Raw genomic sequence first — 26,069 nt, 5'->3', positions numbered from 1 at the left:
GAGGTGCCGACAGACAGGCATTAGGCTGCTGCCAAGTCTAATTGGAAGGTGCAGCAGTCACACACCATGTACTTGCAGAAGTCTGCTTTCTCCTTCCCACGTCCTCTTTGTCCTATAGAGACAGCTCTTCCAAAAACAAGCTCCAGGCAGGTTCTCAGCTGGCATCTCTTCCCATCCTTCCAGCAAAGACCACAAGGCCTTCACTCAGGCAGCACTCTCTCATTTGTGAATCTGCAGTAAATTCCTCCCCAGTGCCAAGCATACAGGTAGCACAAATATTAGCATTCATTCCAGTATGCTGTTATTTATTCAGTTGTTTAATCTACTGCTTTACATTGCTTGTGGCCTTTTCTTTTAATGGATTTGTCTGACATGCTGCAAATCTGCTTTGCAGTTGGCCAAAGGTTCAGATGTATGCTTGCAACACAAAAGGGGTCTCCAAATCAGCTCTCACCAGTTAATACCAGGTATTGGTAACAAGGTGGAGGAGCACTCCAAAACAATCCAGAAGATGTGGGATAGCTACAGCAAGGAGGTTTCTGACCAGTTTATGAAAGGCAAAGTTGATCCTTGCAGCTTAAGTGCACCTCAACAGCTATCTAGCCTTAGTGTAAACCCTCCAAAATGAGCTAAAAATCATGGAACAGAATCATTAAGGTGGGAAAACACCTCCAAGATCATGAAGTACAACCTTTGACTGAACACCACCATGTCAATTAAATCACAGCACTAAGTCCCACCCACATTCATTTCATGAACACTTCTAGGGTTGGTAATGCCACTGTCTCCCCGTGCAGCCTATTCCCATCTTTCAGTGAAGAACCACCCTTTCAGTGAAGAAATTATTCCTGATGTCCAATCTGAACCTCTGCTGGTATAGTTTGAGGCCATTTCTTCTCATCCTGTTGCTGGGTGCCTTGGAGAAGAGGCTGACCCCCACCTGGCTACACCCTCCTTTCAGACAGTTGTGGAGTGATAAGGTCTCTAAGCCTCCTTTCCTCCAGACTGAAGAACCCCAGCTCCCTCAGCTGCTCCTCATATGAGTAACTCTCTAGACCCATCATCACTTTCATTGACCTTCTCTGGACATGCTCCAGCACCTCAATTCCTTTCTTGCAGTGAGGGGCACAAAACTGGACACAGGACTCAAGACGTGGCCTCATCAGTGCCAAGTACAGGGGGACAATCACTGCCCTGGTCCTGCTGGCCACACTGTTCCTGATACAGGCCAGGGTGCCATTGGCCTTCTTGGCCACCTGGGCACAGCTGGCTCATGTTCAGCTGCTGTAGATCAGCTCTCTCAGATACTTTTGTGCCAGGCAACTCTCCAGTCACTCATCCCCCAGCCTAAAGCACGGCCTGGGGCTGTTGTGACCCAAGTGCAGGATCTGGCACTTGACCTTGCTGAACTTCATACAATGGCCTTGCCCCATCAATCCAGCCAGTCCAAATCCCTGCAGAGCCTTCCTGCCCTCCAGCTGATCAACACTTCCACCAAGCTCAGTGTCATCTGTGAATTGGCTGATAGTGCACTTGATCCTCTCATCCAAATCATCAATAAAGATGTTAAACAGGGCTGACCTCAGTACTGAGCCCTGAGGTCACCACTGGTGACTGGCTGCCAGTATGTAGCTCCATTCACCACCACTCTCTCAGCCCAGCCATTTTGATAGTTTTTAACCCAGCAAAGAGTGCACCTCTCCAAACTGGGGGCTGACAGCTTCTCCAGGAGAAGGCCATGGGAGACAGTATTGAAGGCTTTGCTGAAGTCCCAGTAGACTTAATGCACAGCCATTCTCTCATCCACCAGGCAGGTCACCTGGTCAAAAAGGAGATCAGATTGGTCAGGCATGTGCTTTTCCTATGCCCATGCTGGCTGGGCCTGATCACTTGGTTGGTCTGTACATGCTGCGTAATGGTAGTCAAGATGATCTGTTCCATAAATGTCCTAAATGGGACACCTGTGTTTGAAGTGAGCAAAGAATTAGCCATTTCTCCTTTATTCCCCATCATCATCCAAAGTTTGCAGCTGAGTTTAGGCACAAACAGGGAAAAAATTTTATCAGCAAGTTCAAATTTTAGGGTTTCCTGGAATCTAGCTGGTGTTCAGAGTTCATGAGAACATTGTGCTTGGCCTTCACAACTCCAAAAATCTCAAGCTTGTCACAAAACATCACGATGGGTAAAATACTAGTGGAATTAGGAATGGATGTTTAACCACTGATTCTCTTCTTGTCTCATATACACAAATCAGAGGAAAGAACCAAGGTTTTCTGCTAAAAAGAGACATTCTTAGCAGAGAACATAATTCCTGGGATCTACCACATGCCTTATGTGAGATGTTATTATTTTTTTATCATTCAGGTTTTTTCCCACTTTTTTTTCAGTGTTCCCAAGGTTCTGCTATCTGGCAGCCATGCCCTCCTCAGGGTCACTGTGCTGTGACTGCAAGGGGGAAGAGAGACCTGAGATCACATTGCAGCACATCGATTTGGAGCAGGTGCAGCTTTGGGATGGTTCTGCTATCTCAGCCACCTCCCACATTCCCGTCTGGATTGCAAACTTTATTTTTTCCTCCCCCTTTTCCCTCTTGTCAGGAATAATTTACAAAGCCTGTCCTTCATCTCTTTCCAAAGGTAAAGCTTGTGAAAGGAAAATAGCCAAAAGATGCTGAACCTTATCAGGGTTTATTTCCCTACACTTAAGCTGTCAGCTGTCAGGGGTGGGATTTCCTGTTGGTTTCACATAATTGTAAAAAAGAATTTTTTTTTTATTTATCTCATTGGTTCCTTTTATTACAGAAGGAACAACATTTCCCTCTTTTAATGTAATGTTGTTCTTTATATTATGTAATGGTTGTACACGTGGAAAGGTTATGTTATCCTAAGTGTAACTCTTACTACAGAAGACCAGGTTCAGAGAATATGCTCAGTGAGAGCCCCCAGGACCACTGTATATTTTTCCTCACCATGGAGGAAATGTGATTCAGGTGCATAAAACACAAAAGAGGGCCTGCCTTTTTCTCAACAACGCGATGCAAGCAGATCCTGTTGCCTCTATTGCCTTGGTTCAAGAACCGGGAAACAACAGTCACAGGGATGTTTGATAGCAAACCCGCGCTGCTTGCAGGAATCTTGTAAGGGATTTGTTTGCTTCTTGGAGATAAAATCCACTGCACTTACAAAAGCAAGTGCCACTTTCCATGTTAGACTGACATTTCCCAATGTGCATCCATTGTCACTGGGGAGTATCAGTACAGCCAGTATTCATCAGCAGCATGCTGTGTGAGGGACTAAGTGACTGGTCAGCTCAAAAAGCCAGCTTGCTGGGGCTCCCTCACACATGTCAAGTCAGTCCCTGTCTCCACTTGCAGCTGCCACTGCAGTGGCCTGAGATGGCAGCTCAGTGCTCAGAAAGAGCTGGCAAGGCTGCAGGGGAGACCAGTGGGACACGTGATGCCTGTCAACAGCTGGCCAAATCTTGAAAGACTTTTTTTCCTGCCTTCTATCATTTTATAAGCTACCTTGTTTAATGGTTTAATAGATCACTTGGGCAGTTTTGTTAGATGATTGTTTTAAATCCTTGGGTTTGCAATGTAGCTCCCTAAAGGACTGCTGTTTTAGGGCTGGAGCAGGGAGCTGTGAGACTGAACCATGTGGGAAGTGGTACATGGCAATGGCTGGGAGAGGCTGTACCACCTAGATGAAATGGTCCTCCTGTTCTTGTGCAGATAGGGCACAGGAACTTCTCATTGCACTTGTAAAGAAGTGTTGCAGTGATAATTCTGGACAGACTGCTCACAGTGCAAGAGACTGGAATGTCCAGAGCTGCAGCTGCATTGTTAAGAATTACACAGATAGTGCATTTACTTTTCCTGTTTAGGGAACCAGCAGTAGTGAGTTCATTACCGTGTAATAAACTACTTAGCAAAATGGAGAATTAACTCAGTATAAGGATGGAAAACTCAAATTTCTTACCAGGACTGTTGTGTAATGTCAGGGACATCGTGCATGTTTTCAGAGTGCGCTGGGAGATTTCAGTCTTTAATGTGGTGCCATTTCTTTCCCCCCATGTGATAAAAAGATGGAAAAAAAACCAGCTGGTCAGTAAAATAAGAAGTGAGAGACCAGTGGATTGCAATGATCCAAAGTGAGCTAAAAATCCATGACAGAGAAGGACAAGACAATTTGCACAAGTCGCACAGAGCAACTAAATCCAAACCCACACCTCTGCCTGTTGCTCAGGCTTCCACAGAAGAATATGGTCAGTTGTTAGATCTCCAGTAGCCTTCAATGCATTGAAATGAGTATCTTCTAAACACTAGCTGTAGCTCCTCCCTAGGTAGTTGCAGATTCTACAATGCATAAGAGAAAATAGCTTGGTGGCGAAGAACAGAGTAGGCTACAGATCAAAGCAACTGGTCCAGCCACTGCCTTTTCCCACCTGCAACTAGATTTGGTGTGTAAGTAGGCCACAATTTCAGCAGAAATCTTCATGGTGCAGTTTCAGTAGGGATCTTCACTGTAGCAATGCAAGTTGTTCTGTACTGTTGTAAATTTCACAGGCAGTCTTTGCTGATCTGAGCAACTGGCTCAGATTTCCAGTAGGTGCTTCAGAAATGCGGTGTTGTAAAATAAATTACTAGTGTATCATTCATGCCTTCAGTCTAGAGATTGTTGAAAGCAAGCCCTTTGAATTCATATAATTAAAAAGTGAAGTTTGCTTCTGAAGTTTTGCATGTCCCTCCTTTTCCTATGCCCAACCTTCTTTCTTCATTAGCATGCAAAGCCTAGGAATTATTATTAATAATTCCCTGTTATTCCCTGTTTGATTATATCCGCGGTGAACAGCTGAAAGGTAGCAGTGTTGCTGTTTAGTGATTCCAAGATGTGAAAAGCAGGGAAAATGCTTCATACCAATTAGCTAACTGCAGTGGCAGCAGGGCTGTGGCTGTGCAATAGTCCTGTTTCAGGGAAGGGCTTCAGTTAAGAAGGCAGCTTGTGGTTTATTTCATCTCAGGATCAAAGCAATTTTTTCTCCTTCTGACCACCACCAAATGATACTCATTTTATATTGTTTTAAGGTCAAATACATGAAGTTGTCTTGACATGAGCAAGAATGATAGTTGTCACTGGCATGCAGGTGGGTCATATGGCCAGCCTCATGTGTTCTCCTTCACCTCTGTCTGTGTGGTAATGAAAACTGGAAATTATTTTCCAAAAATGTTATCATCATGTTTCAGACCAGACCCAGTTGTCTGACCACTGGTAAAGAAACCATTTGGAGCCCAAAGACAGTAAAAAAATTAATCACATCTTGCAAAATGTTAATATAAATATCCCTGTCACCCACCATGTTGCCTCAGCCACAGCACCTTGCTGCCCACCTCAGTACTTGTCCCACCACCCCCGTGCATATCCTGGCTGCTGCAAAGAGGACCACTAAGAGGATGAAGGCTCTGGAGACCCCTCAGGCCCTTTGATGGGCTTTGTAGCCCATCAATAGAGACACTGTTGATGGGCTACAAGGTGCCCACTTACTCATCAGTCTGTCTCCTCATAGTCCTGGAAAAGCACCAGTTAGGCAAGTTTGTTTCCCAGGTAGTTACAAGGAACTTACAAGGAGGACATGGAGTCTCCTAAGAAACCTCAAGAGGCAACAGTACAGGCAAACTGGTTGAGGCGTGGTTGGGTTTAAATCAACAGAGTCCTGCATGTATGCTAGTTGAAATGTTTAAGAGAGAACTGATGTTGAAAATCCCTATTCATCTTTTGATGATCATATCCATGATGTGCATTATTTTCCTTCTTCTTATCTTAGGGTGTACTTGGCTCTTTCTGTCCTGCATAAATAGAACAAATGTCCCACAGCTGGATGCCAAATCTCATGGCAATGTTGTAGACAAGGAGTATGAAACTGTGCCCTACCATGAATTTTTTCTGAAGCAAGAAGAGTGACAGTTGCTAAATGGCTTTATATGAATGATTCTGTTGCAAAATCTTGTGCTGCCCTTTGGATAGATGAGGATCATTTAGTCAAGACTAAAAGAAAGGGTGAAAATTAACCAGTAAAAATTGTTCCACACCAGGATGTAGCTCAAAGAATACATTTACGCTGTGTCAAAGGAAAACCAGTGGCCCTCATAGGACTACACCAAATACTGTAAGAAAGCTGAATTAAGCAGTTCTTCTGTGTATAGACAGGTCATTGCTAATTACCCATGATGGTGAAGAGAAGGGAATTCTGCTTGGCTTGTTAACACACTGAAATAAGCTATGTGGCTTCTGTCTGGTTTGGTGTTTCTAAAGTTTCATGTACAATGGCTTTAGGGCAGGAGAGAATATTTCACATTGTATAATTCACTATAGATAAAACTGCTCATTAACTCTAAAACTGCTTCCTTGGGCAATGTCTAAGAGAAAGGTCCAAGGTGCCTGTTTTTCTCTTGAGCTCCTTTAGTGTATTCTCAGTCATTATTTGTTCAAAGAATTTTGATTTGATTTTCTTGGTGTTTGGGATAATATCTTTTGTAAATCCAGGGATAACTAGGAGAAAAGCTGACTGTGTTAAGGGATTCTCAGCAGGAAAGTAAAGCTTAGCAAGGAAATTAGAAAAGAGTATGCAATGCAACGAAACATCACTTTGTGAATTTGAAGATACACAGAGTAAATGCTCTCAGTGCAAACTGGAAACAGTAGTTTGACTTAAGAGAAGACCCTAAGAGAGATACTCATCCAATGTAACTTTATACATATGGTGTAGCCATCCACATCAGAGCTAGTCATGTAACTTCCCTGCATAGTCACCACAAATACGAGCTTTTTCAGGACATTAACACGTTGTCTTACTGGAGTGGATGTCTAAAGTGGAAATGAAATGTGTGCAAGTATCAGTTCCCGTCCATGAACAGGAAGAGAGTGCTGGGTGATTGTTCTGTAACTGGTGAAATGAAACCTAATCTACGAGATTTCTTTCCTTATTTCTTCTTTCCAGGGTAGGCACTTTCTTATAATCTGGGGACTTCAGAGAGTTGCAATCTTTGCAGAATAATCCTGATAGTGAATAATGTGTGCCAGTCTATGGGGTGAGGGCTGTCTCTTTGTTTTGTGTTCATACAGCCCCAGTCACAGCAGGGTCCTGCCCCAGGATGGACCTTGTGTACCCTACCACAACACAGATAATCAATAATAGCAGACTTAATTAGAACTCTGATCAGTCTCTCTTCCTTTCAATTTTCTGTGTTTTAAGTCCCTGTGATGTCTAAATGAGGTTTGATAACAATTCTCTGTCTCTCATTTCCCCCCGTCCCACAGGAGCACATTTACAAGCTGATGAAGAGTGACAGCTACGCGCGCTTTCTGCGTTCAAATGCTTACCAGGACTTACTGCTGGCGAAGAAGAAGGTATCTGTTGGAAAGGACATGCTTGCATCTCTTAGCACCTCTTGATTCTCGCCTGCAGCTTGCTGCTAGTGTGAAAGTGAAAATATTGTTTCCTTTTTTTTTCCTTTAAGAAGGGAATGAGCACTTTTGTGTTCTTCACTGGTGGCATGGCATCCACGTGCACAGCCTCAGCATGAGTTTTGGGGAAAACATGGTGACCCAAGGTAAATGTAACATGGAAAAGTGTTTGTCTTGCACAGCTGTCTCCCAAACTCAGTGCAGGCAATATAATTGCCATTATTACCTCTTTCTCTTGGAAAAGACAGTATGTGATATGAGAAGCAGGACCCATCAATCTGTTCATTACTGGTGCAAAATTTACCTATTAAGGTTTTCACCTCCCTAGTCTCACCATGTGATATTCCCTTTGGATGCCTTACCTATAGGTCCCGTTGCAGCAATTCCCATACTCCTTTCCCTTGCTTTTGCCTCCCCAGAGAAACTTCCTTTTCCTCAGAGGCAGGAAATAATTGCAATGCATGTAGTAATCAAGAATTCCAGCCACATTGTCTCAGGAAATCTGGGTTTGAGCTCTTAGTCTTCTTGGTATCTGCATGAGCTCTGCCAGCACCATGATTCTGTCATGAGCCTCCAGTTCAAGGTAGCAAAGGAGAGTTACAAATCTTGTCCTCGAGTCCCCTCTTTCTAAGGGGTCTAGGAGATAAGCTACTGATTTCTGCAGCTGTGGCTGTGCTGAAATGCTTCCTGCAATTCCTGATTAATTCCCATAGCTCTATGTTTGTGTCTGTGCATGTGCATGCCATGTACATGTGTGTGTGTCCCACTTGCATTTGGCTCCCAGGGCTGTACATATCCCGCAGCCCGAGCATGTGGTTTCCCATCACCATCTTCCCTGCTGTTTTTCTGCTGCATTCTCTGTGTGCTGCCAAATTACATTGCATCGGCACAATACAATGAAATCCCAGTGGTATTTTTGTCCTGATTGTCATTGTGTGCCCTAAAAGCATGCATATGGTGACAAAAGGAGACAAGCCCCTCTGTCTGCTGTGCCTGAGACTACTGGCAGGTGGATTAGCGAAAGGTAGTGGAGGGCAGCAGTCAGCCTTCTGTTTCAAAATGTCTGGTCTGAGACAGCATAAACCGATGCTGCATACATTTAGAAGGGTTAGACCTGACTTAGTTCAGAGACTGGGGAATGAAGGAGGTGTGAAGCAAAGTCTTCTGATGGTATAAACCATAAAAGCCTCTGCCATCTTCCTACCCACAGCGGCTTATGGCCCCCCTACTCCCCAGTCTCTGTTGAACACGTGAGGGTTCATGTGCTTGAAAGCCAGGAGAGCTTTCTCCTCCCAGCCAAACCCATTCAAACCAAAGGTTTGTTTTTTTGCAATTCTTGTTTGCTGTCAGATCAAGCCCTGTATGTGTCAGCATGACATCCTCATCCCCCCATAAAATGCCGCAGGAGCAGGTTTTGGTGTCATGTTAACGCAGCCGTGAAAGTAAGAATCAAGTTCCTTTTAGAAAGAGCTGTGGGTGCATGAGTAAACATAGGAAGGCAAGAAAAAGGCAGGAGTAGATCTGTGCAGATGCTCTGTTCACCAGGCTCACATTATGCAGGAGGGGAGTTGGTGTTACTCCAGAGTCTGAAAAGCTCTTTGCAACCACATTACATTGTGTTGGGCAAGTGAATGTTTTGGAAACAGTGTAGGTACAAAGATGATGATAGAAAGAACATGACATTTCTGTATGCTGAGCTGCATGGTCCTATCTCTAGGACGTTTGGTGCAGCTTTGAGAGGCAGCCTTTTAAAATTCCTCTAAATAGCTGGAAAGCAAGGGAAGGAAAAGAGGAACCTAGTGACATATCAGAGCCTGCATGGATGGAGGATTTGGTTTAGAGCCTGCAAACAAAGTCCTGGATTTACTGATGTGAATAGAAATTCACTGCAGTTCTTTAAGTTGTGATGAGTACATCTCTCTGAGGCCTGTCTTTCCCCTAAGTCGTTATCCTCACATGGCTTGTATATCACACTGATATGACATGGCTTACTTTCATTACTAAAAATAAGTTCTATCAGAAGCATAGCACAATGGACGTGGGGTAAAAGAGTTGCTTGCAGTAAGCAAATGAACTATGGACTTCAGATTCCCACATTAATGTTTTGTGGATAGATTTGTGTCATTTGGGATCTTTTGCCCTCCAGCACTGTGTTTTGGCAAACTGAGAAGGCAGGAAAAAGGGAAAAACAGACGGTGTGGCTAGAGCACAGAACTGGGAACCATAAAATCTGTATGCTTTCCCTGGTTGCCTCACTTAATTTCTTGTGTGAGCTTGGGGAAAAAAAAATGTTCAACCTTGCCTGCCCTATATCCTCCTCTTTTTCAAAGGGCAATAATAATAGTGACCTGCTCAGCAGAGAGATGCCAAAGCTTGATTAGTGCTTCAAAACCTACTTCACATTTCTAGTATTTGTAAAATACTGTAGAGTTACTTTCTTCTGCACCATACAATAACCACAGATGTGGGAGCTTTCCCTGCCTGTTCTGGGAGTACAGCAATGGAGTTCGGGAAGGAAGGAGACGAAATCATGGGTTGGGATTGAGATACAATGACAGAATTATGAGGGGAACATATTGTTCGCACCACTAACTGATGCAAGACAGCAGACATAGGCTGTGTACAGACCAGACATACATACTTTGTTAATCTGTTTTAGATGGTTTTTCCTCCGTTCTTACCAGTGTCATTATTACAAGTAACCACAGTATCATTGGCTTCAATCCTGCAGATTCATGGTGCTCAGCAGGGAACATGAGGTTGGCCTCCAGCAAGGGTGTGATTGGAAGCAGTGAGCTGCAGAGGGGAAAAACTGGGTGTAGCCTTCTGCCTTGAACAGAAGGCCTCCTCCCTGCCAGGCTGGAGGAGAGATGAGAGCAACAGCTCTTTCCTCAGGAGGAATGGCCATATGCCCAGCCCAACTGGAGCTCTGAGCCTCCATTCCCAGCCCCCTCCCTGCAGCAGGTAGAAATCATGGATCTGCTGAAAGCGTCTGGCTCGAGAGGGAAGGGCTGGATGTGCTGAGATCCCGGAGCAACTCACTGTGTTTTATTTGTGTATCTATGCAGCACGTCCTGCTGGTGCTATACACAGTCAAGCACTGACCTGCTCCTGTTTCTGCTGATATGCACCTTGCTGCAGGGTACTTACAGCAGGTAATCACCGCTGCACTGCCCTCCAGCCCTTCTCCACGGAAGCCAAAATGGTGGCTGGATGTCCTTAGACAGCTATGATCCATCTGTCAGGACAAGTGCTGTGACAAACCTCCTCAGTCAAGACAAGGAGGCATTTTGGCAGGGTGACTTTGCTGCAGAGCAGAGGTTTATTCCCTGGGGAAAAAGAAGTGTAGATTAGTGCATCATGGAAGGGGATGTGAGTGCACAGGAACTTTTGTTAATGGTTAGAAGCAGCCAGACACGTGCACTGCTAGTTATTTTTGCAGAGAAGGGAGCAAAAGGAACAGAAGAGACCTCGAGGTACTTTCCATTACTCATTGTAAAGGTGAAACAATGACAGTGGTTGGCATCTCTGCATTAGCTGAAGCAGCAACTGAACTGTCACAGTGCTGGTGTTTGTGTCAGCCTGGCATGGGGTGGCTTCCTGCCATCCAGCCCTGCCCACAGACAGGGGAAGCATCCTGGAAAGGCAGTCACAGCTGTAGGTGGAGACAGGCTGTGAAGCCATGGGAGTGAGCCCTGCAGCACTGAGGGAAGAACAGGTTGGTATTTTCTTGGTTTAGAGCATTGTTTTGCTCTCCAGCTGGTTCAGGGAAGTGTGAATTCACTGTGAACCTATTCAAATGAACACACAATATATGCAAAAGACTCCGGCCACTTGGTAGCACTGTACATGCCCCTTTGCTTTCTCACTTTGGAAAGATAGATGTGACTGCCTGAGAAGCCCAGGATCTACTCCTGGCCTTTTCTGAACCCAGGGTCAGGGATATTATTATCCTTTATTTTTATGTGATGCCATTCCTTCTGGAACACATTATTTTTCACCAAGTTAAAGTTCAAAATAAACCCCACTTTACATCACAGTCTCATACCAAAAAAAGGATTCAGTAGCCAACAAAATTAATCCAAGGAGGGAGGGAGGGAGGTAGAGAATTCTGCAGATCTTATGTTCAGAAGACTGAGTTTCTATATGTATTTTCCTACCCCTTTTCAGATCCCTGTCAGCAAGGGGATACTTAGGAGCTTCATGCCATGAGGAACTGGCTCCATTTCCAGCACAGACCTTTTGAAGCATTGCTTTTAACCAGACCCACCATGCTAGCTGTGCTCTGTGTTGTCCAGGAAGCTTCCTGTTGCAGATTATGCCCCCTTCTCAGCCCCATCAGGGCACACATGGCCAGTTTGACTCAGTGCCAGGACTTGTCTTTAATGTTGTAAAGATGCTGAGCAATTTTCTCATAATTACTTTTAATAATCGGTGTCAGCTGGTTTTCTTAAGTTTTCTTCTACTAAATTTCCACACAAGTAGAATCTGCACAAAGGAACTTAAAGTTTGGATGGTTGGGTAAATGATTAATCATGAGAAAAAAAAAAATTTGGAGAAGCCAGTCAATAATTAGTGAATGGCTTCTCCGTGGTGAGCTCTATTTTTCTGTATCTGCCTGGGCTGAGAGATTTTCATCTGCAGCAGGGATGGTTGTTCCATATTTTATCCAAATGCGTATGTTCTTTGCCATTAGCTGATGAAGTCTGTTGGTGTATTTACTGGCAAAGATTGCATTTTTTGCACCTGGGAGGACTGCATGACATGTCATGCACATGTGTTTGTCTGCCTTTGCCCCTTTGCACACACAGTGTATGTTTGTGCAAAGGCTGCTGTAGCTGCTGCAGCAGGCAATGGCTCCAGGGTCCACACCCCAGGTCTTGTTCCCAGGACTGAGATAGGTGTGATTCAATTTTTCTATTTTTTTTTTTCTATTTTTTTTTTGTACTTCGTTATTTTTAAATTTCCTTCATCTGGTGTGCAAGGCAGCCTCCCCAGCTCAGCCCTGTGCTGCAGAGCTGTGGGCAGGCATTCCCTGCACGGCACACGGCCAGCCACACGGGCAAGCAGACAGGAAGAGCCAGCAGGCTGTACAGCCAGCACCCACACCCACGGACATTCAAACTGCTCAAGCCAGCTCATCACTCTGCAGCCAGCCTGCCTCAGCTGCTTTTTATTTCACTAGAAAATGTCATGCTTTGACTCAGAGCTGGATGCTATGGGGACGAGCTTTCCACGCATCCAGCTAGTCCCAGCCTGCCACCGCCATGCCAAATGTGACTGCAAACCAGAGTGACTGCAAACCGTGCTTTGCAAGGCGCTTCTGTGAGACACTGCTCTGTGTGGCTGCTTCCCCACATCTTCAGCTGTGGTAGGCAGCAAACAGCCTTGTTTAGGTCTCCCTGCACCAGACAAGCTCTCAGCACCTCAACGAAGGTGCTCATCTTTGAAAACCACCATCCTGCCTTTCTGCTGGATGGGAAGATGCATCACCTTGCTGGTAGAAAAAAACAGAGATATTAAATTTTGACAGTGAGTGCAGGGGCACAATGTGGCCTGTATAGCAGCTCACTATCCTTTGATTCCAGTGCACACCAGAGCTCTACTTCAAAATGCAGTTGGGTCAGACACTGATTTTCCAGCCTGCAGCATTGTCCTGCTGCAGACTTCGAGTGCCTTGCGCCTCCAAGGAGCCTTGCAGAACACTCAGTCTTTTATTCAGGTATTTCTCCTCCTGAAATTGTGTCTTTAACTTGGCTGCTAGTGGGTCTCACCACCCCTGCAAGGGACCAGCACAGAGGCCCAGTGCTCAGCTGGGCACTGTTGTCCTCAGTACAGCTCAATGGGACATGTTCAGCCAAAGTGGCAGGAATGCAGCTTCTCTTTGTTACCTCTGCTACCTCAGGGTATAGGGACACCACTGAGGCTACTTCCAAGAGGGAATCTCTGATATTCTGAGCACTTGCATGGCTCTAATACTCAGCCAAAGAGTGAGGCTGATGTTTCTTTCCCCTTTCCTCTCCTCTCACATGCAAGGAGAGGCAACTAACCCTTGGATTAGTGCATGTTAAATGCTCCTTTGGGGACCAGTGGACTGGCAGCACATCACTGCCTGTCTGCCAACCAGAAAGGCTGCTGTATTGCTTGGTACTAGCTTTGAGGCCTTTGGCTCCATCCTCTGTGTGGGCTAAAATGATGTGCCTCTAGCTTTCACTTTTGATAGCACTTTGGAACATCAGAGTTGATTGTTTGGCTTTCTCAAATGGTTAGAAGTGTGGAGGTTGCTTGTTTCTTTCTTCTGGGTAAAGAATATTGCTTGTCTTAAAAGGGCCTTACGTTTTGGTCTCATATTTGGTGATGCAGCAGGGACAATCTGCCCCATCTCTCCATGGGATGCTTAAGACTAACCTTGTAGACATCAGAGAGCTGTGAAAGCTGTGATAAACATGCAGAAGAATAAAAAGTCTTTGCCTAGACTCAACTACACAACTTCTTATTCAATTTATCTGGTATGGTTTTGGCTTCTTTATGTCTTCTCTATCTGATTTTTGCACTGTTCCTTTGTCTGGGGTTGTTACTGCAGCTGAATCTGTGGCAGATGGTATGTCAGGTAAGTGCCTCTCCAGTGCAGTGCTTGTTTCCAGTGCACTGTGATGCACCATCGTTACTGTGGTTTCCACTTACATGTAGCTTCTTATTCCCTTCATGGCAGTTTTACTTCCATCTTACTACCCCCATTTTGCTGGCTTACCACATTAAAATAAGCTTCTCTCCTGGAAATCAGCAGTGCTCACTGCAGTGAGCTTTCTTTTGTAGCATTGAGTTTCTTCTCTTCTCTATAACAATTATTTTCTCTTAGATATTCCAGCAAACGTGCCAATAAATTACTTAGTTCTTCCTTGTTAGTGGTGATTAGATCTCCCTTGTGCCAAATGAACGAAGTGCTGCAGTGAGCAACCTTCTTCAGGGATATGTTAATAAAGCCACGACGCAAACCCTTGTTTTCTCACAGTACAATTGAATATCTTCTCGCATATGAATAGTCCTGTACTCCAGGTAAAAAAATATCAGTACCCCAAACTGGTTTGTATCTTTCTGTTGTCTTGCAAAGACGTGCATATGCTGCCTTGTGTTTTGATGTAGCCAAACTTACTGGAAATACGGCTCTACTCTTTGGATAAATAGAAGAGTGTAGGTTCAGTGGCAGTGAGTCCAGTGGTGGCTTTCTTCCAGTGCTGTATTCACTCATATATGGCTTTTTAATACTGTGAAAGCTACTGTGGTTTTTTTTCATCTCTCTATGCAAGTAGATGGGAGCCTCCGATAGCTGTTTGGCAGATGTTAACCAGAATCAGAGCTCCCAGCTTGAACAGTAACAGAAGGAAAATTCAGTGAACAAGAAATCAATACCAACAGCTGTAAGACACTGACATATATGAACCATTCAAAAAACTCACAGGGGAAAAGTGACATTCTCTGAGAGTAAAAGTAGTGATGTCTCTCATTCTTTAAGGCATTTTGATTTCTTATGTTTGCTGTTGCAAACATTGATTTCTGCTTTTTACATTTTTTACGACTTTTTCTTCTTGTTGCTTCCTTATATTTTGCTGCTGTTTTGAAAGACTGCATTTAAGCTGAAGGGGTTTTTTTCTGTATTTTTTATCTCCCTACTTCTTTCCCTGTTAAGCCAGAGAATTTGCAAGGTCGTAGAACTTCTCTAGAAAAGTTCACTCGCAGTGTGGTAAGTTTCTTTTCTTTTCCCTCCTTCCTTTCCTCAGAACTTCATTTTCAGTTGGGGGAAATGTGGATGCTTGACTTTTTATTTCATCCTTTATTTTTGCAGCTAGCATCTTTGCAGCTTCTCTCTTAATAACATAGCTCATCTAAATAGTAGCTCTAAAGAAGGGGCTGGGGGTGGGGGGAGAAATGGCATAATGCTCATTCTAGCTTATTGTCATTGCAAAAGCAAATCGATTTTTTTCCAGAATTAAACACAAAGTTGCCCTTTTGCTACATTCCCACTACAGTATTTGTTGTGGCTTTTCCTTGCACAATGAAGTAGAAGAGCATGGCTCTCACAGCTCCATTGCAACAGTATCCGTACGGTTCCCTAGTGCATGGATAATGATAGCGTCGCATACATATCCACCCACAGCACTGCAGCCGCTTCCTCTGTTGCCCCCATCTGTCAGTGCTCATGTAAACAGTCATGTGCGATACCCTTTGCCTTGTTCGTGATACTGATACCGGAAAAGGAGCACAGTCACAGTGAGAAACATGACACTATTAAACCTTTCAGACAAGGGGACGGCGGGACCTCAAGGGCAGTGGGCAGATGTCCTCCCTCTTTGTCCTTCATCAGTCTCCAACCTCCAGCCTGTCTGTCCAGAGCTTGGGCAAGACCTGCTTTCCCCACTTGCATTCAGGGATCTGTCTGTGCAGCAATTCTTCTACGGAACAGGAAAAGCAGGGAGAGGGAGCAGGACCAGAGGCAGATACTGCTAATGGAGTTGCAGGGATACTGGACAGCACAGGCTGTGTTTTGAGCTTCATCAAAAGCAGCATGGCCAACAGGTTGTGCAAGAGGTTTCTGCCCCTCTACTCCACTCTCTTGAGACCCCACCTGGAATGTTGCATCCAGCTCTGGAGTCCCCAGGACAGGAAAGACATCAACAGAATCCAGAGAAGGAACACAAAGTTGATTAGAGGAAGAGTACTTCTTCTGCAAGGAAAGATAGAGAAAATTTGGTTTGTTCAATCTGTAAAAGTGAAGGCTTTGGGGTTACCTAATTGTCACCACCCAGTACTTTAAAGGGGTTTACAAGAAAGACAAGAGGGACTTTTTACAAGAGCACGTTGTGTCAGGGTAAGGGCGAATGAATTCAAACTAAAACAGAGTAGGTTTAGATTGGATGTTAGGAAAAAAATATTTACTGTGACAGTGGTGAGGCACTGGAACAGGCTACCTAGAGAACCTGCAGATGCTCCATCCCAGGAGCTATTCAAGGACAGGGTGGATGGAGCTCTGAGCAGCCTAGTCTAATGAAAGATGTCCCTACCTGTGACAGGAGGGTTGGAACTAGATAATCTTTAAGGTTCCCACCCAAAGCATTCTATAAGTCCATGACATTCTTGCACGTGTGTGTATATATATATGTGTATTTATATGTACACTATATACACACACATGGCATATGAATATAGCACTATTGTACATCCTGAGAGAAACAGGAAGCTGTGCAGGTAAGTGTCAGCTGCTGTAGAGCAAATAAGCCAAGAGCAGTTCTTCCTGACACTGCTGTGTTACTGCGCAAGCAAACCCAAATGTAACATATAAGGCTTTCTAGTACATCCACTGGCAGACTTCCTGGGGAATGTATTTATATAGCTAATGCATATGCACACATTTAAAATATGTTGATACAAAATATATCACTATGCCCATCTGCATATTTACTACTTTCTAAGAGTCTGCCAGGGAGAAGAGTAGGAAAGATTTTTTAATTTTTTTTTAAAACAAACTATGCAGAAATATTTACACCGAGTGGTAAATTCTACTCCCAGATTTGCCAAGTACGTGGAAGAGTAACTCTCACTTTACTAGACTGGCTGGGTTTATAGTTGCACAGCCAAAGATGGATTTTTCTCTTGCATTTGATTTGAAGGGTAACTTGACAAGCTAAATTTGGGATGCTATGATTAGAATGTAAGTAGCTGTAAAGAAAATTGTAGTAGATTGGTCGGCATTTTAGTTCATTTTTGTCTTACTGGCTAGCATGCTGTAAATATTTTTATCTTAATTTCTCTTAATACATACATAAAATCTCATCTTCTGATGGCATGGTAGTTACCAGAGCTAGGAAGAGTCTGAATTTTTTTATACTTTGCATTATGGCAGTTTGTCATTGCCATCTGATGAGAAAATAGTCACTACAGTGACATGTCATAATGTCCTCAAAGGACAGTATTACCAAAGTGAGAACTTTATAGCATACTCAGGGGACTGAATTAAGACAAAGTTAATTCTGTATGCTCTAGTTCTCCAAAATGTACTGCAGCTCCCCGACTGTGTAGGAGTGAAGCAATTCAGCAGTCCATACTTCCAGAGCTCCACTGTGCTTTAGTCATTGCTCATGAGAGGATCACATATTCAAGCTGGCCCTGAACAGGCATGATAAAGTGTATGTTTAAGGTTTGGCTGGAACAGACCCCCAGTTTGTCTCTCTTAAGGGAGGAGCACTGAGCCTATTTTGCAAGCAGATTAGTATGAGGTCACATTTTCAATGATGGCTGTAAGAGAATCTCAAAACCAGTAAAAGTTAAAAGTTTATTTGTTGTAAGGAGCCATAATTGAAGTGAAATAGTCTCCCAGATTGACTGAACTATTAATTGCTTGTGGATCTGGGCCACATCCAGACTGCGCTTCTCTGTGTCACTGGGAGGGCCAGTGGACCCCTGGAAGAATTTTCAGATTTGGTTATAGCATGTGACCCAGCATTTTGGGAAATCACAGAATTACAGAATAGTTAAAATTGGAAAGGACCTCTGGAGACCACCTAGTCCAATGCTCCTGCTAAAGCAGGATCACCTACAGCAAGTTACACAGGAATATGTCCAGATGGATTTGGACTGTCTCCAGAGGCAGACTTCACGGCCTCCTTGGGCAGCCTATTCCAGTGCTCCACCACCCTCAATGTAAAGAAGTTTATGAGACATAAGTCTACCTAGCCAATCTCTAACCCAGCCCTCTATGTCCAAGGGGAAGTCTTCCTTTCTCCAGCCTTCCTCTCTTACCTCCAAAGTCTAGGATTCCCAACCTCAGCACCAAAAACTGAGGCATTCAGTAATTGGGCCTTCTCTGTGTCTTCTGTCATCAGGACATATATCTCATTCAGCAGTAGCCACACATTTTCCCAATTTTTCCTTTTGCTGCTGATGTAGTCATAGAAACACTTGTTGTCCTTCATATCCCTTGCCAGACTTAATTCCAAATGGGCTTTGGCCTTCTTTGTCACATCCCCACATACTCTGACTGTTCCTTTAGTCCTCCCATGGGGCCAGTTCCTTTTTCCACATCCCAGAATCTGTTTGAGATTTTCTAGAAGCTCCCTGCTCATCCAAAGGGGTCTCTTGCCCCCTTTGCTTGATTTCTTGCTATGGGAATACACTGATCTTGAGCTTGGAAGAAGTAATGCTTGAATACTGACCAGCTCTCTTGGACCCCCTTTTTTCTAGAGCCCTTCCTTTTACATCATTGTACTCAAATCTAGGGAACTTTGGGGAACATTGCAGGTGGCATAGAGCCAGAGTAGGAGCATGGAGGTAGAGGTTCATATCCCTTCCTTGCTCAGAGGAACTTTGCCCTTCCTTACAATGTTGCTTTCAATATCAGAGAAAGCTGACTTGTAGCCAGAAGACCAGACGTGTCCAGCATCTTAGACAGGGAGTCTCCACCTGAGTGAAAAAAATCAGACTCTCTAAATTTGCCTGTTCCACTTGCTTGGGTCTCACCGTCTCTTGATTGACAAAGATAGGAAAAAATGCAGAAAAGAGAAAGAGTAAAGCTTTGTGTTGACAAACTGCAAAGAATATTGCAGGCTTTTTGTCTCTTACTTGGGTTAAGCCCCACCCCTGAAAAATCTTTCAGTGCTCCCAAACTGGTCTCCTGCACTGGGTGGAAAGCTGTACACTTGGTTTTGGGAGCACAGACTTGGAGCAAGTGGAAGTTGTTTTACCCACAGGGCTCCTGCTCATCTCAGTCATAACTCAGGAGGAGACGGAGGTTAGCTCCAGACCATTTGACATATTTTAGCAAGACACCATGAAGTTCTAGCCAACCAGAGGCTTTTCACCTTCATCCACATAGATCAATAGGGAATAAAAGAGAACAGGGCTTTGCATAATTTTTTTGTACCAGTCTTCAAATCCTTCAAGACCCACTGTCTTGTCTTCCTTGGCTTGATACTTCTGACCAACAGAAGGCATCTTGTGACTAATGAATGCACAGAGTTTTTGCACCAAATCTTTCTGAAGCACAGGTGCTATCTGGTCCACATTAAGCATGACACTAAGAGCAAGATTTTGATAGGGCAATTTTCACTGTGGTGATGGTTCACCTTTTTTTTTTCCAGGTCCTTATGAGGTATCAGCCTACACCCTAGTGCAATAGCCAAAAGGGGTTTGGCCTCCTGTACCAAAGGGCATGGTTTGCAGTGCCTGTCTGGGTCCCCCTTGAAGCAAGGGAACACCTGTCTGATCCAGCTCCCAACAGGCCAGGCACCCTCAACCCCCTCAACTCACCTGAGTGAGTCTGAAGCTGTGATGTCCATGTGTTTCATGGCAGCTTATTGGTCCCAGGACCAAATATGATCATCAGTCATCTGGTGAGCATCAAAGGGCCACATCTGCATGGTGGAGCAGAACACTACAGGGCACATGCTGCTCAGTGCTGCTGGAGCTGAGGAGTGGCAGATATATTTTTTCCTCTCTTCAGGTTTTGAAGAGTCCTCAAAAATACATAGGCAGCACAGTGGTAGGATTAACATCACAGTACCTGACCCCTGTGGCCCTATGCCAGGTTCCCATGCTCTGGAATAAAGGTATAAAGCTAGTCTGTCTCTTCCATGCTCTCCAGGGTGCCCTAGGGAACCGTCGGTATGATGGAGTTGCAGAGCTGATGGTCTATTGCTTTGGAGCACTTAGTAATCCTCCTCATTTAAAAAAGGATGGCACTGTGCATGGTGGCAGGTTTATCTTATTGCAATTTTCCTTTTGAATACAACAAGGATTGACATTATGAAAGCAGAGTTAGCCTGTCTTCTCTTCCAAGTGAAGATAAATGGCATCATAAAAATCAGACACCATGTATCATATATGTTATAAATAATATCTAGTATTGAGGTAATAACTTAATTTTAAAGACACACATACACACAAATCCATATATCTACATCTCTCTCTTCTGTCATATTTCATCATCTTACTAATTAAAAGGAGCCTGCTGTACTATTTTTAGCCCTGCAGTCTCAGCCTAGCTGTTTAAACCACTGTAGTTTCCCGTCTGTTTAGAAATTATTTAATAATCAGATAGACAGAAGCTTAGTTCTCATAAGCTGAGATGATCCTTCAGGGACAAGTGTTGAAAGAAAATATATTTTAATGAGTACATTTAGGGGAACTACTGCTGCTTTTTGCCTCACAAAGGAAGCCACCAAGTCTCTGCCTAACTTGCACTGGTAGCCATTTGCATTTAATAAAGGAGGAAATAGGAGGGGGGTCCTTTTTTGCATCATGAGCATTATCTCTAAAAACAGCAATGGGTGCTTCAGCAATAACAGGGGTTAAACCTATGGATACCAGCCTCAGCAGGTAACTTAGATAAGCCTGGGTCATGATACCCAAACTTGAATTCAAACTTTCCTAAAATGGCTATATTCCAGGGAAGGAATTTTCCCTGGAAGAAAACAGGTATTAAAATTTCTGACTCAGTGTCCAGGTGGTGACTCAGTGGTGAGACCTCTGGATTTTATTCCCATCTGATATTTCTTTAAGAACAAAAGGCACACCCACATCTACCACTTCTGAGAGGATAAGAGTTCTCAGTCTTTGTGCTCTAAAGGACAAGAGAGTGACCAGAGCAGTGATCTATTCTTTAGGCAGAATTTTTACAAATTCTGGCTGAACTGATAGATGTGGGACACTGTTACACATTATGTTCCTGGACTGGAAAAGGTCTTCACCTGAAGAAAGCAAAGAATCTCTTGTGTAAACTCAAGGCAGTATTAAAAGAAAACAAGGTGAAGGGTGAGATGATCTGTGTTCAAGCTGTGTGGGAAGTAGAGTGTAGATTAAGGATGTAAGAATGAAAGTTTTCAAATGACCCTTCTTCAAAGAAACCTGGACATTTTGGATGGAACATTTTGTATAGCATGTCAATGAAGACTGAAGATTGTCTCAGTTCCCAGACACAGGTTAACAACTGAATTGACAGACTGGCCCAGCTTCATTAGCCATAGCACAGGCAGAAGGAGAAGCTGGGAAGCAGGAGCTATTGTCATCCTTGTGTTAGTAGCACCAGTCTAGTGGTTTTATATTCTCACCAGAAGCATTGTAGGCAAAGTCCCACATGACATCCTTGGAGCCAGTGCTCCATCTGGGTTTCTCATGCAAGGATAACTTTTCCAGAAACAAGAATGACTAGAGTTCTTGTATTCAATGTATTTATCATGCTAAGTGCCCAAGATGCCTTCTGTCTGGAGCCTAAAATGCCCTCCTCCTCCTCCTTGCAGTGATGCAAACTGACATTATCATGGTAGCATTTCCTTTGCTTTAGTTTTCTGGTATCTTTTGGTAATTTTATATTGAACAATTTTTGTGTCAGGATGTAAATACATCAGTTCAGTGCCCAGAGAAATCTACAGTTGCATGTTTAATTTCACTTCCATGTGTATCTCTTGCATTATATACCTATGAAAGCTCTAGTTTCTACCCTGATTGCCTGGCTGTCCCTTCCTCGATTTTCTCAGCTGTCTCCCAGCTCCATGTTGTCACTTTTTTTTTTCCCTGCTGCTGCTTCCCCATCTTCCTGACCCTGAGCTTTATCCCTTGGCCACTGTTACTCATGTTGGTTTTTTATGTCTTCTTGGTTTGTGTACTGTTGGACCAGAGTCCAAGTCAAACTCGGTCCTATTCTTAATTCATGAGTGTGGTGTCAGACATTTGAAATGTGTTGATGGAATCTTATCTTTCTCAGGTGAACTGTGTGATGTTTTGCACAGCTGTGTCACTGTGATGTATTATAAATAGTAACCATGAAAGCAGTGAAGAAGGTGTAAGGCTTGCGAAAGGATTGCTGCCCGATGTCATCTTTTTAACTGGTTCCTTGATAATCCCATAAAGCTGTCATATATTTACCGCCTTTCCCACTTTTTCACTATCCCAGTTTTACCAGCTTGCATAAATAGATCACAGCATTTGAGAACATGGAAAGTATTCACAGCTGGCAATAATTACAAAGGTTTAAGCCATTATTGGTAGAGAATAGTGGTTGAAAAAGTGGAAAGTATAAAAAGATGAAACACTAAAACACAGGTGAAGTGGCTATCAGAACAGACAGCAAGAAGGGAAGGGATACAGGAATGAATTCCAAAGTTTTTTAGATTTGGCATCAAGAAAAGACATCTGGGAAAAGGGTTATTTTTATCTTTGGAAGGTATTTTACTTGAAAAGAAAATGTGCTCACTTCACTACTTCAGTGATTACACTGGCTTGTACTGAGAAAAGGAACTTGCATTACTTAGGTGATGGGAAGCATCAAAAGGGGGTGCAGCCCATGTTTGCAGTGTGACTGTTCCCTTGGTGTGACAGCCAGCCAGTGTCCACAGCTGGGGCTGCAGAGGGCCGGATGCATGGCCTGCACGGAGCATGCACTGACTCGCCGCTGCAGGCGGGAATGCACCTCATCTGCCCCTGGTATCACCGTGGTACCTTACCCGGTTTGGTAAGGGGTAACTTGTAACCCGCATGCTGCACAGTCTGCTCTGTGCACAAGGGCTCCTTTATGGGGTAAGTATTCATTGTTTCTATTTGATGAGTTACCCTTCACTTCCTGAAAGCACAGCTGTGTAGTGCTGCTGGCACAGGATGGCAGCTTCCTTTTGCCCCTGTGAGGGCACAGTGGGTGAGTGATCTTTGTGCATACTCTTTGTGAAAGTGCTTAGGGACCCTTCTGGATGAAAGGCACTATACAGAGTTCAAACACACCCACTATTAATTTGATGTATTTTATTTGAGCCACGCACAAGCTCTGGTACCTTCTCACTACAGACAGGTCTAGCTGCCGATACTAAACCATGACCGTAGGTGTTTGGGAGGGAGGGTGTTCTTGGCCCCTGCTGTGATTTCAGCCAAGTTTGTTTTGATACTCCAGAGAGATTTGATATTTCAGTGGTGCATCCATTTTCCTCTGTACAAGACATTTACATATCTGGTTTCCATTTGTGCTGAAGGCTGTAAAACAAGCTGAGTCCTTTGCACAAAATCACACCCTGCCCAAGAGCCAGACCAGCAACATTCAGTTAGGGCATTTCTGAGGTGGCTTGAATGCTACACCATTGTGTACTGGCTGCAGTGATCCATCTGCTCCTCTGTCTTCCTGGGTTTTGTCAAAGAGAGGAACACATCCTGAATTTGCAGTCCATAGACATCTTCTACTAACACCAGAATTTGTTCACTCTCAGCTACAAGAAGCCCAGACTACACCACAAAAGAAGAGGATCTTGTGGTGCTGGTGGGATGGTGGAGGAGGGCTGCAGCTGTTATGAAGCTGTGCCAGGAGTGGGTGAATACACAGATCCTGGTTTGTGCCATATGCAGTGGTGTCCTGATATTCCTCCAAGCAAAATGCAGTGCCTCATTTAGGAAGTGTAAAAAATCCTTACAAGTTAAAATGGAAATAGTTGATACTGGTTTTAATTGGACTGAAGCTCTGAATTGTTCCCATAAGAAATATGAGCTAGAAGAGCAAAAAAGCAATATCAAATATGGGAACTTAACTCATGGTGTTGAGCTTCATTGTGATGGGCAGGAATGGCAAGAAGCTCAGGTAACTTGTCAGTCAAGCCTTAGAAGAGGAGTGGGGCCCACTTCAGGAATTTGCAGGTGATTCATGAGACTGTGCTGGCAAGAACAGGTGAGCATTCTGCATGCTGGGAGCATCTTGCCCCACCTTACCCTCTACAGCCATTTTGCAGCTCCTGTTTTCAGCTTGTGTCAGTGTGTTATTTGTGGTATTGTCCACCATATCTTGTGTCTTAATTTATGTTACTTATGTTCATAGTTTATGTGTCTGTGTTTGTTGTTGAACTAAGTTATTTTCCAGTATTGTTTATGTTTTTAATTCAGTTTCTTATTTAACTTCATTAATATATGTTACATTTATCCTGACAGTGTATATCTTAATAAAAAAATCTAATAAAAAGAATATTTTTAAATGGCACAAAAATAAAGCTTCCCCAAGATCTGCATTGTAATATAACATTGAAAACCAAACAGTGCTGGCAGTGCTAGGGCCATGGAAATCTCTTCAGAAGTAAAATTTGGTTGCAAGACGTTGTCTGCCCACTGCCATCTTGTAGTATGTTAGCTAAAAGATAGGAAAACTGAGCAGTGCATGTGACGGTGTGAAAAACCTCAGATTCAAGCTGATGGAAGGAGAATTATCTCACCTCCACTGGAGATGCAGACCAGCCCCAATTCTCAGCAAAGGGGGATGGGACAACAGTGCTCCCCAGGAGATGACTTCTCTTCCAGGAAAGTGATGCTTCTGGTTGGAGCAATTGGGCAGCAGACCGGGAAAAAGACAGCCCCAAGCACAAATGAGGGGTAGAAAGCAAGAAGTGGGGCCAGCTGTAGCAAACAAAGCCCCAAGCTGGTGGGTGGAAATTATGGAGGTGAACAGTCAGTGTTGAAAGCACTTTGGTCTGTATTGACATGGCAAATGGGAGCCTGTGCCACCATCCCTCCTCTGTCCCACTGTTGCAGCCACAAAGCTCCTTATGGGATAAATCCTGCCTGGGTGTTCAGGTAAGTTGTGGACGACATGCATGGCAGCTCTGGCTTGTGCATGCTGAGGTGGGGAATGTCTGCATGCTGAACTGTGTTCTGCTGGGCCCAGCACATCAACATTGTGTGAAACCAAGGGTATTGGACAGAACTAAACTTTCCATTTTAAAATATTTTTTAAAGATAGTTCCCACTCTTTGCTTCTCTCCATACTGTGCAAAGTGCTGGCTGTGGCAGATAAAAGCAAGGAGCAAGATGGAAACTTTGGTGGCTCATACAGGAGGTTTGAAAGGAGTGCTGTCTCTTTTTTTGCATCAAATCCAGACACCCTTTTTTCCCTCTTGGTTTCTTGCCTGTGTTAAATTGCTGAATTTTTTTTCATTAAAATAATTGCTGAATGCATTTTACACTAGCTTAGTAGCTGCTCAGCAAAGGCTCAGCCACTAAAGATACTAACCATCTCCTGTGACATACAGGTTAATCTTTATACCACTGGGCCTCAGTGAGCCCTGATGCCCAATCCTCTGCTACATATGTAGCCAAGCAGGTAGGGTGGCCACATACCTGGAAGTCATATTTTAGGGGGCAGTTTCATTAGGTTTATTAAGAACTCCCTGATGTTTTCCTTAGGTTACTCCAAATTCAGATTTTACACTGCCTTCAAGAAATGTCTCCTGTCATGGGGGTGTTCAGGAGGGAAAAAAACCCCAAAACCCAAAACTGATTCATTCAGCAGCATAGAGAGAACTGGACATTACCTTTACCAGATGCAGTGAAGCTCCACGTCATCCTTGCCTGTAAACTGTGGAACAGCTCAATTGCTTGCAGGAAGTGAGAGAAAAGGAAGACTTCCTTCATTCAAGATGACACACAACATATGCCATACAACATATGCCCTACTGCTTGTGCTATGCTGTTTGAGTGACAACAGTCTGGGCTTTTAATTGTTGTAACCCTAATTAGTAGTTCCGTGACAAATATTTTGGGGCTGGAGTACTGGAGATTTCTTTATAGACTTTAGACCCCATGTAAAAAGTTCACTCCTTA

The 26,069-nt window shown here is 43.9% G+C and overlaps 1 protein-coding gene across 4 annotated transcripts in view; it reads left to right on the top strand.

The window, feature by feature from the left end:
- The window catches only part of RGS6 (regulator of G protein signaling 6), a 259,350-nt gene that overhangs the window by 228,728 nt on the left and 4,553 nt on the right, over positions 1-26,069 (top strand). For 3 of the 4 annotated variants that reach the window (XM_015630847.3, XM_033514923.1, XM_019007013.2), the window contains 2 exons: positions 7,314-7,403; positions 15,148-15,201. In XM_015630847.3, coding sequence (XP_015486333.1) covers positions 7,314-7,403; positions 15,148-15,201 — 144 coding nt within the window. The remainder of the gene's footprint in view (positions 1-7,313; positions 7,404-15,147; positions 15,202-26,069) is intronic. The other variant, XM_033514924.1, reaches the window with a different exon arrangement.

This window comes from Parus major, chromosome 5 (genome assembly GCF_001522545.3).
Source record: "Parus major isolate Abel chromosome 5, Parus_major1.1, whole genome shotgun sequence".
In the NCBI taxonomy this organism is placed as follows: domain Eukaryota; kingdom Metazoa; phylum Chordata; class Aves; order Passeriformes; family Paridae; genus Parus; species Parus major.
The sequence above is the reverse complement of the archived record's forward strand: the minus strand, read 5'-3'. Positions and strand labels throughout refer to the sequence as shown.